Below are 17,687 nucleotides of genomic sequence, written 5' to 3'. Positions count from 1 at the left end.
TAAACAGGATTTAAAACTGGGGCCAGTTAGCACCGAATCCAGTTAAGGGCAGTACCAACTTTATCTGATGCAGCAAGAGCAGGGAAAATTTGCAGAGAAGGAACATTTGTGGTTACACCATCCACTTTAATTGTTTTATCAACTCAGAGCATTATAGCTGCAACGACCCCAAGTAGAAATTCTACTCAGCACTATCTTTTATAGGAGAAAAGAGCGAGTGTCCAGGAGTACCTTAAAGTAACAAAATTTGTGGTAGCGTATTAGCTTTTGTGAGTCGAAAGCTCCTTCTCTACCACAAACTTTGTTAGTCTTTAAGGTGGTCTCTTATGCTTTTCTCTACTGCTACAGACAGACTAACACGGCTACCCATCTTGATTGATCTTTTTATAATTACTATATTTATTTAACCAAAACTGTGAAACTAGGATTATACCATGAAAATTTAAATTTAATGTAATCTGAGGCATTTTATTGCTTGTAAGAGAAACAAGACGGTTTAGGGCCAGATACTGCACACCAGTGTGGCTCTCAAAGCCCCCACCACCCCATCAGCCAGCTTGGAGAAGGCACTTGTTTCTTTAAATCACTTCTCCAAGCCAAGGCAACCAGTGGCTTGGAGGATGCATTTAAAGTTAAAGTTGCTTTCCACCTCCCCTCCCTCCTTCTCCATCTATTTGCCTTCCTTCCTTCCTTCCTTCCTTCCTTCCTTCCTTCCTTCCTTCCTTCCTTCCTTCCTTCCTTCCTTCCTTCCTTCCTTCCTTCCTTTCTTCCCTACCTCTCTCCCTCCCACATCTGACATTCATGTCTTGTGGCTCTCAAACATCTGACGTTCATGTCTTGTGGCTCCTACATTAAGCAAGTTGGGTCGCCCCTGCTGTACACTGATATAAACAGTCCTGCTATGATTTGATTGCCTGTTCAAAACAGTATTTCCAACTTACCTATCAGGCCCAGGAAAGAAAAAATAACTGACCCATGCCTGAGCAAGTTTCATAGAGCTAAACCATGGCAGTATCGCAAATACACGGTTCATAGATTTCCTGGTGCCAGCCAGTAAGCACAGATGCAAACTCGAGTTAACTTTGGAGAGCCAGCGTAATCACGTTACGATGCAGAGCTGGCATTCATCTTATCAATTACACAGTTCTGTTCTCCTGTCTTTAATTTAATGGAGAAAACATTTCCTTTATAGCAGAGGAAAGAGAGGAGGGTAATAAATATGCAGCATCATTCTATGCCCAACAGGAGCACTGGAATACTGATGTGGGAAGGCTCTGAGCAAAATAATTTGGATGAGACGATAAAGTAAGCAAAGCTTTCCAAATCACTCGGCATGCAAACAATTTGCTTTACATGGAGGAACTGAAATTGAAAAACATCCATTCAGAGCAAGCATCGCATTAAAGTAAAACTGCACTCCTGCTGTAAATCAACACACGCTGGAGTTAGGGTTGCCAAGTCCTTCACAGCCTCTGGCAGGGGACTCTCTTCTTGCACGCTTTGCATGCGCAGCGCAATGACGTCATCCAAAAGTGACATCATCACGCCAGTGACGTCACATGGCAGCCACTCTAGGCATTTCCTGGAAAGCTCTATGGTTTCCCCAGATGTTCTAGCCATTTGGGAGGGGAAATGGCTAGAGCATCTGGGAAAACCACAGAGTTTTCCCGGAAATGCCTAGAATGGCCGCAGCACCACGATGTCACTTCCGGGTGATATTATCATGCCAACAACGTCGGAGGAGGTTCCCCCCGCCAGACCAATGTGGGTCGGCAGGTTGGGAAACCAGGTGAGGAAACCCCCGCCCAGACCGAAGGCTTGGCAGCTCTAGCTGTAGTCTAAGATCCAGGGGTGGGATTCTAGCCGGAGCTCCTTTGCATATTAGGCCACAACCCCTTGATGTAGCCAGTCCTCCAGGAGCTTACCTTGTCAGCTCTTGGAGGATTGGCTAGATCAGAGATGTGTGGCTTAATATGCAAAGGAGCTCCTGCTAGAATTCCACCCCTGCTAAGATCTGCCATGAAGCACAGAGTTCAACACCAAGCTTCTAGCCCAGGGGTCCCCTCCAACACAGTGCCTGCAGACACCATAGTGCCTGTCAGCAACTTTCCTAGCACCTGCCCTGTGGCTTTAGAAACTGGGTGGGGCCCAGATGGTGCTTTTGCCTAGCAGGTCTTCTTATTGGCCACTGGAGATTTGATTGGCTGTGCAGGTTTTTCAAAAGGTTGCTTTGCCAGCAGCTGCCACAGGGGCACAAGAATTTTCACCGTGGGACTGAAGGTGAGCTGCGGCAGCCACTTTGTGGCAGACTGTCTCCTGTGGCCACCATTTTATATGTCTGCACCCTTCCCAGATGTGTCAGAATCCCAAAGGTGCCTGCAGGCTCAAAAAGGTTCTGATTCAACAGAAGGTATGCTGGGGTGGGACTAATTCAGGCAGGCAAGTTGATAGAGCCGCTGCCTTAATTGGATAAACATCTATAGCAGAGGTCAATCAGTAGCTATTAGCCACAGTGTATTGTTGGAACTCTGTCTGGGCCAAGTGATGCTCTGTATGTGTATTGCATTTGCCAAGTGATGCTCTGTATTCTTGGTGCTTTGGGGGGGAGGCAACAATGGGGGGGCTTCTAGTGTCCTGGCCCCACTAATGGACCTCCTGATGGCCCTTGGATTTTTTGGCTACTGTGTGACCCAGAGTGTTGAACTGAATGGATCACTGACCTGATCCAACATGGCTTCTCTTATGTACTTATTTATGTTCTTATTAATTGGATGACACCAGACTGACTTGAGATACACTGGGTGCCATGGCTTTTCTCCAGAAAATGCAAGACAAGAGATGCTTCCATTACTCTTACAGATTCTGGACCTATGTTCCAAGATATGGGATTTTACTGATGGACTGTATGCTGATGAACAGAGATTCTTTGTAGTGTTTTAGCACAACCCACCTGGCCACAATATTTTTGTTAATATTCCAAAGATTCTTTTACACCAAGGGGTATTGTGGACATTTAAATTACGTTCTCTTCTGCCGCATGGATTGAATCAAAACTGTTTTGTATAAAAATGTATGTAATGTTATATTAAGTTCTAGCAGGGGAGAGCAGCTATCGTATACCCTTGAATGAAGAACAATACACTCCTTCTATCTGGGATGGTTGCCCTCTTCCACCGAACACGCAGCTTCGGGAGGGGCACATGTGGAGCAGTGAGGGAGGTAGGGGACACCCGCCTAGCCAGCCAGATCAGCCGAATCAACCCTGGCTGCCAATCAATGGGTGACAGATAGTGGCTCAGTGGTAGAGCACATGCTTGGTGAGCAGAAGGTCCCAGGCTCAGTCCCCAGCATCTCCAACTAAAAAGGGCTAACAGACATGAAAAACCTCAGCTGGAGACTCTGGAGAGCAGCTGCCAGACTGAGTAGACAAGACTGACTTTGATGGACCAAAGAGGGTCTGATTCAGTAGAAGGCAGCTTCATATGTTCATATATATGTTCATATATTAAGATCTTTAGGGGAGGGACAGTGGCTCAGTGGTAGAGCATCTGCTAAGCAGAAGGTCAATCCCTGGCATCTCCAACTCAAAATAGGCATGAAAAACCTCAGCTTGAGACCCTGGAGAGCCACTGCCAGTATGAGTGGACAAGACTGACTTTGATGGACCGAAGAGGGTCTGATTCAGTAGAAGGCAGCTTCATATGTTCATATGATCGCCCTCATATTCGTCATATTAAGTTGTATTCATGTCATGTTTAACGGCTAATGGTAGCACATCTCTCTTCAAATGTGGAAATCAACAAATTAATTATATACACTTGCTGGAAACCAATTGAAGTTTTTAAATGATGGGTGATCAGATTGACTCAGAGAACCGCTCCCCTGTAATTGTGAATCTTGGAATGCTTTTTAACTGTTTATTGAGGGTGAGAACAGTCTGCAAGTGAAACATGGGTAGGTATTTTTATTAGAATGGGATATAGTCAATTTGATATAAAAACTCTGATTACAGGTTGGTTTCCTGTTGGAGGAGTGTTCCATATTGAGACTTTTAAAAATATTCGTTCGTTCCTGTGTAAGAATGTAACACCATTCAAGAAACTGTTGTATATCATGAAGCTGTTCCCATTTTGAAAAAGAGGGACATTTTAAATGAGCTTGTAAGCTAGCGTCCTTGCCAGCCGGAACTTGGGAGAATCTTGTGCTAGAAACTTTTGGGAGGCATTCTACCCAGTTGAACATTGTGAAGCATTGTTAGTATTGCATATACCTTTTGAGACAGGAGCAAAAGAGATTATGCAAAGTAAATGTCTAGCGCTATACATGACCGACGTGAGTTGCAGAATTCAGTTTTTAGTCGGTATGGAACTTTGATTCTCAACACAGTCCCCTGCAAGGCAGGCCACTCAACACCTGAACCTAGTTGTGACCCTTATCTGGAAGCTTCCCAGATGATGCTGAAGGGCATAACGTTACCTGCTGGAGCATTCGGGTCCCTCAGCCAGCCCTTGGCCTGGTTCATCTTGGAATCAATCAAGGCCAACGCCCTCTTCATGGCTTCTGTGTCCTTAGTGTTTTTTAAAAAAGAGGAGAATATTCCAATTAGGCACTACGAAATGCAGATTCTGAGGCAAGAGACAAGCATGGCCTGCTTGCATGAGAACAATGCGCACAACAACCGGCACACTTCTGTGCCAGTCACTCAGAAGGCAGAAGGCAGAGCATGCATTGTTTTAGGTCTGTCTACGCACCATAATTTCGCAAGCAGTCTGACCACTCAGGAAGGAAAGACTCCCCTAATGTTAACACATTTAAGACGAAATCACCACACCATTTTTTCTGCATGCACACTCCACAGTCTGCCTGTTCTCCATCAGGGGGCAGTGTTTAGTTTTCTATTTACCCGAAGACAGCAGCCCTGTTCAGAAGTGACAGTGCACATGCCTACAAACCACACACCCGGTTTTTCTTTACAAGTGCACAGGCCCATAGCCAGAAAATTTTGGGTGCAGGGGCCCCCAAGGTAAGAAATTTGGTGGGGGGGGGTGCCACAGGGCCAGATGGCCCCATTTGCACGAAGGGCTCCACTTGAGGAGCCCTTTGTGCAAACTCCACCCCCGCTGGGCTTTCCCACAGATTCCTTGAACTGCCAGCAGTCCAACGGAGGGGCCCTATAGGGGGAAGGGGGTTTTAATAGAGGGGCCATCCCCCACCCCTGTGGCTACGGGCCTGCAAGTGCACTGAGTACTTCTCATGTTACATTCAATGCAAGTACAGCTGAACATGAAATTTAAACATCACTTTTAGCCAGGCATGGGGCCCCAGTTTCATTTGTAAAGCAAACGCATGTGGGCTCTTTTGCACAAATAGATGTACTCAGGTACACACAGGAGGTGCAAAAGCCTGCAGGGGGGGGGCAGGTGTTAATAAGGATGGGCCACAAGTGACTAGTTAAGTCACCATGGAGGCTTGCTGGGTGACCTTGGGCTAGTCACACATTCCGGCTGAAACTGAATCCTGGTAAGATGGAGGTTCTCTGGTGGGGGTGGGGAGTGAGGTCAGGTTGCTGCTCTTGATGGTATGGCCCTTTCATCAATTCCTACCATTAAGAGCCTGGGTGCCGCCTTGTCCATGGATGCTCAGGTCGCAAAAGTAGCCAAGCTGGCACTTTTTCAACTGTGCCAGGTTAGGCAACTGGCTCCCTACCTGTCACTCCCAGCCAACCACTGTAATCCATGCAATGGTGTCATGATCCAAGGGCTAATGAGGCCTATAGGCTCCAGTGTAGGAGTAGCTCCAGGGCCTACATCTCCTAGGATCCCTTCTGTCCCTCCGATTGGGTGGCAGAGATTTTGCAGGGGAAAATGGCCAAGGAGGGGTGGGACTTGGGAGGAAAGAATGAAAATGGCCAAGCTACAGACTGCAGGTAAAGGAAAGGCTGCACGTAAAAAGGTTCTCTGCGGAGAGGCTTTCATCTGGAAAGGAGGCAGATGGAGGGTTCCCTCACCAAAAAGGGGGGAGTCCACCTGGAATCATACGAATGTCACATACGAATGCCAGAGGGAGCTAGGATGTCCTTTACGGGACATCATAAATAGATCCCTCTCAGAGGGGCGTTTTCCAACACCTCTGAAAGAGGCCTTGGTCCGTCCCCTCTTGAAAAAACCTACAGCAGACCCGGCCGAATTGGCAAATTACCGACCGGTGTCTAATTTACCATTTTTAGGTAAAATTATCGAGAGGGCAGTGGCGTTGCAGCTACAGAGGTTTCTAGATGACGCTTCTGTCCTAGATCCATGCCAGTCTGGTTTCCGGCCAGGCCACGGGACGGAGACGGTTCTGGTCGCCTTAGTAGATGACCTCCAACGGCAACTGGATCGAGGCGGTGTGGCAGTGCTGATGTTATTAGATCTGTCGGCTGCATTTGATACAGTCGACCATCGGCTGCTGATCCACCGCCTCGCCGACATAGGGGTTAGGGGGTTGGCCTTACAATGGCTTTCCTCCTTCCTCATGGGTCGGGGACAAAGGGTGGCAATTGGGGGTGAACGATCCCAGAGGCGCACACTAGACTGTGGGGTGCCCCAGGGAGCAGTTCTCTCCCCAATGTTATTTAACATCTATATGCGCCCTCTTGCCCAGATTGTCCGGAGGTTTGGGCTGGGTTGCCATCAATATGCAGATGACACCCAGCTCTATCTGCTAATGGACGGCCGGCCCGCCTCTGCCCCGGGGAGCCTGGATCAGGCCCTACAGGCTGTTGCAACATGGCTTAGGCTGAGTGGGCTGAAGCTGAACACAGCGAAGCTGAACCCAGGTTCTCTGTGTGGGTCGTGGCGCTCTGGGGAGGGAAATATCTCTCCCGACCTTTGACGGTGCGCCGCTGAAGGTGGCGCAGCGGGTAAAGAGCTTGGGTGTTTTACTGGAGCCTTCATTATCAATGGAGGCCCAGATAACAGCCACTGCCAAGTCAGCATTCTTTCATCTGAAGCGGGCGAGGCAGTTGGCCCCTTTCCTAGAGCGCCGGGACCTAGCAACGGTGATCCATGCGACGGTCACCTCAAGATTGGACTACTGTAACGCCCTCTACATGGGGCTGCCTCTGTGCCGGACCCGGAGATTGCAGCTAGTGCAGAACGCGGCGGCCAGGCTGCTGCTTGGCCTCCCAAGATGGGAGCATATACGGCCGGGGCTGCGCGAACTGCACTGGCTGCCGATTGTATACCGGGTCCAGTACAAAGTGCTGGTGATTACCTTTAAAGCCCTATATGGCCGAGGACCGATCTACCTGAGGGACCGTCTCTCCCCGTATGAGCCCCAGAGAGCACTGAGGTCAGTAGGTAAAAACAGATTGACCACCCCTGGGCCAAAAGAAGTTAATCTTCGGACTACCTATGCACGGGCCTTCTCTACCGCGGCCCCTTCCTTGTGGAATCAACTCCCAGAGGAGGTGCGGGCCCTGCGGAACCTTGATCAGTTCCGCAGGGCCTGCAAGACCACCCTTTTCAAACAGGCATTCATGAACGGCTGACCAAGTCCACAGAGAAACATCAAAATGGTCCAGTCTGGAGATCCGCCATCATTCACAAACTGACAGGCATAGCGTCGATTAATAACGGTACTGTCAGATCTAACTTAATGTTTTTAGATTTAGTAACTGTTTTAACTAATGTATTAATCGGTTTGGGGTTAATTTAATGTTTTGTTAAATGTATTGTTGTTTTGCTGTTGTTAGCCGCCCTGAGCCTGCGTGGCGGGGGAGGGCGGGATATAAATAAAATTTTACTTTACTTACTTTACTTTACATTTAGTTAGATTTTTTTTAGCAATTAAACTTTATTAAAAGAATCGACACCAAAATATACACATCTTTCTTCATATATTTAGTTAGATGCATCAGGGCTTCTATTTCTCTACATCAACCAGGGATCCCCCATGGATAGCAACAAGAACTACTGATCAAGGTGACACCATTGACTGCCTCATAGATTAAAAAAAATACCCTGTGAAACTGGGCATGGCCTTGCGAAATCTGCATTTCTTCAATCCTGATTTAGAAACTATGGGATATCTAGCACAATGCAAAGGGATAACCGTTACTCCCCACTAGTTTCCAAAGAGCAGGGAGATCTAGGAGAAATCCTTGATGAACTCTGGGAAGGTGCCATGAGAGGTAGACAGAGACACCCACTCCTGAAGACAACTAGTTTGGTGTAGTGATTAAGTGGACTCTTATCTGGGAGAACCGGGTTTGATTTCCCACTCCACTTGCAGCTGCTGGAATGGCCTTGGGTCAGCCATAGCTCTGGCAGAGGTTGTCCTTGAAAGGGCAGCTGCTGTGAGAGCTCTCTCAACCCCTCCTACCTCACAGGGTGTCTGTTGTGGGGGAGGAAGGGAAAGGAGATTGTAGGCCACTCTGAGACTCTGATTCAGAAAAGAAGATGACATTGGATTTATATTCCACCCTCCACTCCGAATCTCAGAGTGGCTCACAATCTCCTTTATCCTCCTCCCCCACAACAGGCACCCTGTGAGGTGGGTGGGGCTGGAGAGGGCTCTCACAGCAGCTGCCCTTTCAAGGACAACCTCTGCCAGAGCTATGGCTGACCCAAGGCCATTCCAGCAGGTGCAAGTAGAGGAGTGGGGAATCAAACCCGGTTCTCCCACGTAAGAGTCCACACACTTAACCATTACACCAAACTGGCTCAAAGAGAAGGGCAGGGTATAAATCTGCAGTCTTCTTCTTTCCATGCCAAGGGGCTTGCTCTGGGGCAGCCTCCTGTGGCCCATTATGTGTGACCCCACCCCATCTCCCTCAGCAGGCATTGTGTGTGTATATTGTGTGTATATATATATTGGCCACTGTGTGATACAGAGTGTTTGACTGGATGGGCCATTGGCCTGATCCAACATGGCTTCTCTTATGTGACACAGAGTGTTGGACTGGATGGGCCATTGGCCTCATCCAACATGGCTTTTCTTATGTGACACAAAGTGTTGGACTGGATGAGCCATTGGCCTCATCCAACGTGGCTTTTCTTATGTGACACAGAGTGTTGGGCTGGATGGGGCATTGGCCTGATCCAACATGGCTTCTCTTATGTTCTTATGTGACACAGAGTGTTGGACTGGATGGGCAACTAGCCTGATCCAACAGGGCTTCTCTTATGTTCTTATGTGACACAGAGTGTTGGACTGGATGTGCCACTGGCCTGATCCAACATGGCTTCTCTTATGCTCTTATGTTCAGCATTTTGGGAGAAAGAAAGGCAATTTGTCCGTTGGTGTGGGTAGGGTCCTAAGAAGAGGAGAGCGTGGCCTCTTTCCCTCAGGGTCAATGGGCCATGCCTTAGTACACCAGAGTCAGCTGCCTGCGGCCCTGTGAAAACATGGCCCCTGTCAAAGAGAAGTTGCCAGACAAGCTCTAATACTGACAAACTTTTGAGCCACAGCCGCCTTTCTTTACCAAAGAAGGTAACGCTGGAAGGAAAACTCCCAAGTCCAAGTTTCTGTCATAACTGCTAACTTAGTCACCACCACGAAAAGGCTCCAAGGTACCAGAATCTCCTCTAAGCCTTAACAGGAATCCCTGCTCTCCAAGCCTGAAGAAGGGAGACTGTGTGCCATTTGAATTGCTACAGTATGAATCTCCTGTCTGCAATTTCATCGCAGGGTGAGTGCCTGGGATTTCCCATGTAAAGAGTGGAAAGGTCTGCTCTGCAAAAGATGGGGTGGAGTTTTCACCCAAAAGACTGACTTATTTCCCTTCTCTTTTTGGAGGAATCTTCTTTTCCCAGTGGAAGCCTGACCCAGAAAGGGGAAGGGTGCAGATTCACCACAAACAGCTCTAGATTCCCTGACCTCGTGAAAGGACAAGAAATATGAATAGTGACGGAAGGCAGAAGACTTCCCTCTGAAATGCCCAGATAAGAGAGGAGACTCTCTCGGTCCCTCTAACATCTGCCTCTGCTGGGGAGAAAGTAAGCCCCTGACCCATGTATTAGCCCACGGAACCAACAGTTCTGGGTCAAGAGAGTGGAGATAGATGGCTGCTCCCAAGATGTCCAGGCAAAGTGCAAATATGCCATGTGGCCAGGCTGGGACTCACTCTCTACCTGAAGAGGACAGACAAGCACCTCCGACTGACTCCCTGTCTCCCACAGCTAAAGAAGTGAACTCTGGCATATACGGGAAGCTAAGTAATACCAGATCAGGACGCTGGCTGGATGCTGCACAAAGGAGCATTGACTAAGATCCAGCCACCAACCTGAGCCCCACTGCTGTCCTGTGCGGGGGATTTGGTGACCAAATTACAGGCATTAAGTCTGGGGATTTTCACCCACAGCAAACAATGCAAAACCCAGACAATGCCTGGAATTTGATCACCAAATCCAGAGCTAAAAAGTAGGGCTGCATTCTGTGCCCTGAGCAGAAAGCCCATTTATACATTCCAGAGGGGAGCCACGTTGCAATCTGAGTTCAGTGGCACCTCCGAGACGAACAAGATATCCAGGCGTGAGCTTTCGAGAGTCACTGCTCCCTTGGCCAGATGTGGGTCCCTTCATCAGAAACAGGGATCGGACATAGAGAGTCTGGCCTCTTGGAAACTCACACCCTGGGAATCTTGGTGCCCGAAGATGCCACGGGACTCTGCTCTGCCAAGCTGTAAGGTCTGCACGAGGGGCCAGCATTTTGCTCCCCAAGAGAGAAGGCCATCAAAACCTGGCCTATCTTCTCAGAAGGGAAGGCCACAAACCCCCTGAAAGGGACATCTCTCTCTCAGCCGGGTTTCTCCTTCAATGAAATTGCTGAGCAGTCGGGTTAGAACTGATAAAAGGAAGTTCTTCTTCACCCAAAGGGTGATTAACATGTGGAATTCACTGCCATAGAAGGTGGCGGCGGCCACAAGCATAGCCAGCTTCAAGAGGGGAATGGATAAGCATCTGGAGCAGAGGTCCATCAGTGGCTATTAGCCACAGCGTACTGTTAGAACTCTCTTTCTGGAGTAAGTGATGCTCTGTAGTCTTGGTGTTTAGGTGGGGGGGCAACAGTGGGAGGGATTCTAGTGTCCCAGGCCCACTGATGGACCTCCCGATGGAACCTAGGTTTTTTTGGCCCCTGTATGACACAGAGTGTTGGACTGGATGGGCCATTGGCCTGATCCAACATGTTTACTCTTATGTTCTCCTTGCTTACTCCCTGCACCCGCTTCTGAAAGATATATTTACAACTGAACAAATGCATTGGCAGCTCAGCCGTAAATATACTTGGTATGCATCATTAATAAACACACACACACAATGATATATTCTTATGATATATTTTTTGTGGGGAGTGGAAGGGAAAGCCTTGACTTGCTCCAATTATGAAAAGAAGCCCCAATTTACAGTTCCGGTCAAGGATTTCAAACTGTGAAGGCCGCAGCCAGCCAAAACCTTCAAGGCATTTCTTTTCATTTCTGTCTTCTCATTTGAACCTCCTCTGATGTCGCTGGAATTCGGGTCTCCATTTTGAGAAGCCGAGCAGGGGATTTATAACCACTGAAGTCAAGCAATTTTCTTGAGGCAGGAGACAACACACACACGCATGCACGGAAGTCCCAGATACTTCTAAACATGGCGTGGGTCTTAAAATGCAATTTGCCGCTCCGTGCTGCCTGCTGCTGCAGCGAACGGTTTCCCCTACAACCGCCGCCTTGAGAAAGCTGTTAAGTGCGTCTATAATGGCCAGCATCCACACAGAGCTGCTTCTCTTGGATCATTTCCTCTGGCAAGCAGTTTTGTATTCACACTCTACAATGTCAGGGACTCCCAGTTAAATAAAAAATCTCCTTACATTTGTATAAATAGTAGCCCTCCCCCAAAAATGCTCACAGCGACATCCCCACCCCCTCTTCTTAGGCTGGAAGGAAGAAGACATGCTGGCTAAAAATACCTGAGGCATCCATCAAATCGTCTTTGCTTCAGGTGCAAAAAGAGGAGAGGAATGCCTCCTTCAAAATGTTCAGATGTTCATAAGCTATAGAAGCCCACGGCAGCAGAGACGCCACCTCCGCAGACAGCAGGAAAGCCCTGCCCTCATTAAAGTCACATTAGCAAGCCATGGGGTAGCCGGGGATGGCTGTCAACGCCTCGTCAACAACTCCATATTTCACAGCTGAGTAGCTGGCAATGCTTTTGGTGCATTTTAATTCCTCCGCCTTCAGAAAGGAGTGCAGCGTTACATCTGACACACAGCAAAAGACACCGCACACCCTCTTGCACACCACACCACATCCCAGGGCCATGCGCTTCTGTTTTAGTACAAAGATCACAACAGCCGAGGGGTGGGGCAGAGGAGAGCTTACCTTCTAAAGGTGAGAAAAGAAACGGAAAAACAGGAGGGGGAAAAACCCAAAGATACAGAAAAAGGAATCATCAGATGTATTCACATTTCACAACACAAGCAATGGACATAAAAGTACAGAAAGCGGGGCAGGATTCAACAGAGACTTAAATGCCATGGAATGAATTGTGTGGGAACCGCTTACACGAGAACAGCACAAGACAGATTGCTTGTTTGTCCCGATAAGCGGAGCTGCAGCAACCCACGTTCAGAGAGATGTCGGAACCTGACTAGTGACATCACAAGCCACGTCCTCCCTAGAAGGCTGATCCAAGTGGGGAATGTGTCACTGGGTCTGAGGATTACCCACACTAAATAATGCACTTTCGATCCACTTCCAATGCACTTTCCAAGTGGATTTTGCCAGTTCTCACACTAAAATCCAATTGGAAAATGCATCAGGGGTGGATTGAAAGCTCATTATTTAGTGTGTGTGATCACAGCCTGGAAGTGATTTTTACCTCATTGACAACAATGTTGCTGATTGTATAATGTGCAACAAATCTGTAATTAATGGTTGTCAGAGCTGTGACCAGGGAATAGGCAGTCTGGCTTGGCCCTTCACACACAATTAGGATGGGCCCGACCTGGAAATTCCAGGCTAGTCTGATCTCGTTAGATTTGGAAGCTAGGCAGGGTCTGCCCTGGTTAGTCCTTGGATGGAAGACCACCAAGGAAGTCCAGGGTTGCTACGCAGAGGCAGAAAAGGGCCAACCACCTCTGGAAGCCTTGAAAACCCCATGGGACTTGATGGCACTTTCCACTACTAGCGGTACATTCCATCTGGGGGAAGGTCACAAACCTCTGGGAAAGTATCTGTTGTGTGGGTAGGATCCAAATAGGTGGTTGCCTAGGGTGCCTGGAGGAGGGGGTGAAGGGCCCAGCCATGGAGCACTCTGATGGGGGTGGGGGCTATGGAGTGCTGTGGAGGGAGGGAGGGAGCAGGGCGGAGCCTGGTTGGGGCACCATGTGCCCTAGAGCCAGCACTAGGTAGGAGGCTCAGTTTTGGGCAACCCTGAGTAATAGGACAGCAGGGGAGAGGCCCAGCAAAGAGGTTCATCTGACACCCAGAGAGCTGCTGCCAAACTGGAAAGGCAGACCACATCTGACTATAAAGGCAGTTTCATTAGCGGCATCACCAAATCTGCCAAAGAGCCAACCCTGACGAGTTATGCCAGCAATAACTGTGCCATACTGGAAAATGGGCATTGGCATTCCTTTCTTGGTGATATCAGCTCCAGTGATCCCACAGAGTTAGTGTCATGAGCCCTGATGAGGGGGAGCTGGAAGGGTTAACAGACCTGAAAGAGTTGCCAGCCAGTTCCTCAGCTGAACAAACAGCAGCTGGCCCATCAATCACTCTCCAGGCACCAGTGTCAGCTGCTGATGATCAATCTCCTCCAAGCTCTCCTCCTCCCATCTCAAGAGTTTGAAGCAGGCTCCGGAAAGAACTTTCAGAGCGAAGACATGAGGCACGCCGATGCTTCAGGTCTCTCAGCCCTGAGTTCTAGCAGAATCACTGCCACTCAGGGAGCAGGCTGATTGAGGCTCCTATTTAGCTCCCACCCAGAACCTGGTGGAAGCAACAAGTCTATTCTCTGGCTTGCATCCACGCTCCTTCCTGATCCTGACCGGCTTGATTTCCTTGGCACCCTGAGCTTTTGGCTTTTGGACATTGACTTCTGATTCCGGTTTGTGACTCTGAATTGGTGACTTGGCTCCTGCTTGACTTCCTGGACTTTGACCTTGGACTGGCTTTGGACTCCTGCCTGCATCCTGAGAACGGGACAGTTAGGAGCAAAAGGGGAACCCCAAGGGAAGGAAAACTGAGTTTGCCCGTCTGCTGTGCATTACGCAGTCTCTTTGCCACAGTACTGGATGACCAAGAGATAGCAGCCATTCACATATTATTTCATTGCATATCTCAAATGATGACCAAAATGTCCCTGTAAGCCTTGAAGGGAGAAAAAGAGAACCATCTCTCAAGAACTTGGGTGAGAATGAAGAGGGACATAATGTCACACTCATTGCTACAGCTGCTTAAGTTTGAGACTCTTCAAGAGCCCTCATTCCCAGCATGTCTCTAAAAGAAAAGGCCCATCAGGAGCGGAAAAACTACAGCCAGAGAGGATAAAGCAACATGTCCTTGTCAGGCATTTATCCACCTTTGGTTTCCGGGATAAGATGACCCCTCGCTGCAGGAAAGGCTTGGCGGGGGTGGGGACATTCTACCCCCTTCATTGCCCTTTTTCAGCACCACGGATTAACTTTTGTTACATGAGATTTCTGAATTTGAGTACTCTGCCTAGTTAAGCGACAGAACAGAGAACTGCTGGAAATGGATTTCTGTGTTTTTGCAAGGAACGACACAAATGCTTTGGGAAAGAGCCTAGGCCTCCCTCCCCCAATGCAGATTTAGATGAGCCCCCAAAGAAGGAGCACAGCAAATTAGTTCATCTGATCTCCAAATATTCCATGGATTGTCCGGAAACTTTATGGAAAGAAATCTGACTTTTGTATATAATTTATATACTTGTACCCCACACATCCTGGATTTGATCACACCTGGAATAAATCCTCACTGCTTTCAGATAAATGCATTCCCAGTTAAGTGCATCAGTCCACCACTTACTAGGACGCCAGTTCTACCAAAAAGCCACAGGACACCCCAGACACAGAGCTGCAAGCCTGCGCATGGCTTCCAGTTCCTCTTTAGCACTAACTACTGTTTAACCGATCTGAAGCAGCAAGCCACAAACACCTTCCATAGCAGAAGGAGAAAAACAAACAGCTTGAAGTAGAGTTCCAATTTGGTTTTTGGATGCAAGCACTAACCACGGTCTACAGATCATGACAGAATGGCAAACTCTGCCTTCCAGAGTTGAGAGAACTGCCTGAATTGACTAAAAGATTTGGGGGGGTTGTGTAAAACATATTGCAATTTAAAAAAAAATGTATCATATTAATCTGATTTAAAGTATGGCGGTTGCATAGTAATGCTTGGTGGAATATTCTCAATACACAGAACTGGCTGTTTCTGGTAACATTATTATTTATCACCAGTTTGAACACACTTCTTTTACATGCCACACAAATTGATTACAGTGTCATCTTCTGAAGTATATAAGAGCACCATATATTATTGGAAAGCTCTGTTTAGACAACAGAATCCTAAATGGGAGCATGTGCCCACCTTGCTGGCCCAAGCGTCTTCATCCCAAGACGTGAGCTGCAACACGCGGATGATTTCGTTTATTTCGGCACTCATCTTCTCCACCGTGAAGTTGCGGTTTTTCAAGGCCTCTTCAATTCCTTGGCTTTTGGAATTTTTAGTTGTGACAAAAATCTTCATAGCTGCGAAGATGACAGGGTAGATTAGAAACGCCTATCAAGAAGACAGAAGACGTACTAGCTAAGAGATGGTCGCTGCATGGAATCAGAAAGAAGATGCAACATTCGCAGTACATTGATAGATAGAAATTGGCAGTGGCGTCCCGCGTGAATTAAATATAAAAAACCAGAGGAAGCCACAAGTCTACTGAACCTCTGAATAAGGAAAACGGTCCCTAGAAGAAGAGGGGTTCTTTTTATCATTGGACTGGATCCAGAAAGGAGTAAGATTTATGCACAGCAGCCACATCATGCACAGGATGCTTCTCTAACTGCATTGTTATGAATTGTTGTGATTACATATTATACTGAGGAACAGTTTTGTTAACGGAGAGAGTATTTTGTTGTTTTTCTCAGTTCATAATACCTCCATGGTCCCACAAGGAATCCCCTGGGTTGGAGGCCCTTCCCCTGCTTCAGGGTCATCAGAAAGTGGTGGAGGGGAGAGGCAACGTCTACTGGGCACTCCATTATACCCTCCAGAGATATGATTCCCATAGAGCAGGGGTGGTCAACAGTAGCTCTCCAGATGTTTTTGCCTACAACTCCCATCAGCCCTAGCCAGCATGGCCAATGGCTGGGGTTGATGGGAGTTGTAGGCAAAAACATCTGGATGTTAATCCTTTCTGATGGGAGTTGTAGGCAAAAACATCTGGAGAGCTACTGTTGGCCACCCCTGCCATAGAGTATAATGGAGGACTGAGCTGTGGGTATCTGGGGCTCTGTGGGGGCTGTTTTTTGATGCAGAGGCACCAAATTTGCAGCATATCATCTGGTGCCTCTCCTCAAAACAACTCTCAAGTTTCAAAAAGGTTGAACCGGGAGGTACAATTCTATGAACCCCCAAAGAAGGTGCCCCCATCCTCCATTATTTCCTATAGAAAGAAGGCATTTAAAAGGAGCCCGGTCCCTTTAAATGTGATTGCCAGAACTCCTTTTGGAGTTCAATTGTGCTTGTCACACCTTTGCTCCTGGCTCCACCCCCAAAGTTTCCTGGCTCCATCCCCAAAGTCCCCAGATATTTCTTGAGTTAGGCTTGGCAACCCCTACTGACACCCCAGTTTTCATGCACAGGAATGCTTTTCGTACAGAAGAGAATTCAAGAACGCGAGTCTCCCCCTACAGCAGCACAACTCAGCCATGGGTCTCAGCAGGAACTAGACATTAAACAGGCCCCAGTTACAGGCAAGCACTGCAAATATAATTCCATATAAATAGCCCTCCCACTCACATGTCTCAGCGAGTTCAGCTCACCAAACTTAAATAGGAGATATGCGGGGTATGCAAGCCGGGATAGGGGAGCTACAACCTCCCCTTCAAGACAAGACACAAATAAAACCACATATTTAGCATCTGTAGTCAGCTTACAAGCCACATTTTCAAAAGCTTCTATTTTGGAAAGATCTGCTGCAAGCAGGGGTCATTTAGTAGAAAAAAGAGGTGCTGGAGCTCATTAGCACAGCTCATTTGCATAGACGACACACCCCTGACATCATCGGAAGGTGGACTACATTGTATCAGCTCAGCATCTACCTTTAAATGCTTCTATAATTGTCATAATAAAACCTTACTCCCATCACACTTTTTACATTACTTTCTTCTATGTGGCCACAGTGGCATGATGAAGATTTCCATCCATCTGCTTTAATTGTTGTGGTTATTTTCCCATTTTTTGTGAGGAAAATATTAGAAAGTTTGTCAGATCTTAGAGTTCAGCAAAATTCCCACAGCAGGTTTGAACAATGGAGCCCAGAAGCTTTTTTTTTTTTGGGGGGGGGGCGGGGGTTAGAAAGAAACAGCACAATGAAATGTGGAGGAGGAGGAGGAAGAGAAGGAGAAGAAGGAGAAGGAGGAGAAGAAGATGATGATATTATTATTATTGGCTGTATATCCCGCCCTCCACTCCGAATCTC

General features: G+C 47.8%; 1 protein-coding gene across 2 annotated transcripts in view; it reads right to left on the bottom strand.

Moving 5' to 3' along the window:
* The window catches only part of VCL (vinculin), a 140,026-nt gene that overhangs the window by 44,275 nt on the left and 78,064 nt on the right, over positions 1-17,687 (bottom strand). For both annotated transcript variants that reach the window (XM_060236692.1, XM_060236693.1), the window contains exons 6-7: positions 15,578-15,738; positions 4,477-4,567 (exon numbers count right to left, since the gene is read on the bottom strand). In XM_060236692.1, the coding sequence (XP_060092675.1) occupies positions 4,477-4,567; positions 15,578-15,738 (252 nt within the window). The remainder of the gene's footprint in view (positions 1-4,476; positions 4,568-15,577; positions 15,739-17,687) is intronic.

The sequence above is a fragment of the Heteronotia binoei genome, chromosome 4, assembly GCF_032191835.1.
Source record: "Heteronotia binoei isolate CCM8104 ecotype False Entrance Well chromosome 4, APGP_CSIRO_Hbin_v1, whole genome shotgun sequence".
In the NCBI taxonomy this organism is placed as follows: domain Eukaryota; kingdom Metazoa; phylum Chordata; class Lepidosauria; order Squamata; family Gekkonidae; genus Heteronotia; species Heteronotia binoei.
The sequence above is the reverse complement of the archived record's forward strand: the minus strand, read 5'-3'. Positions and strand labels throughout refer to the sequence as shown.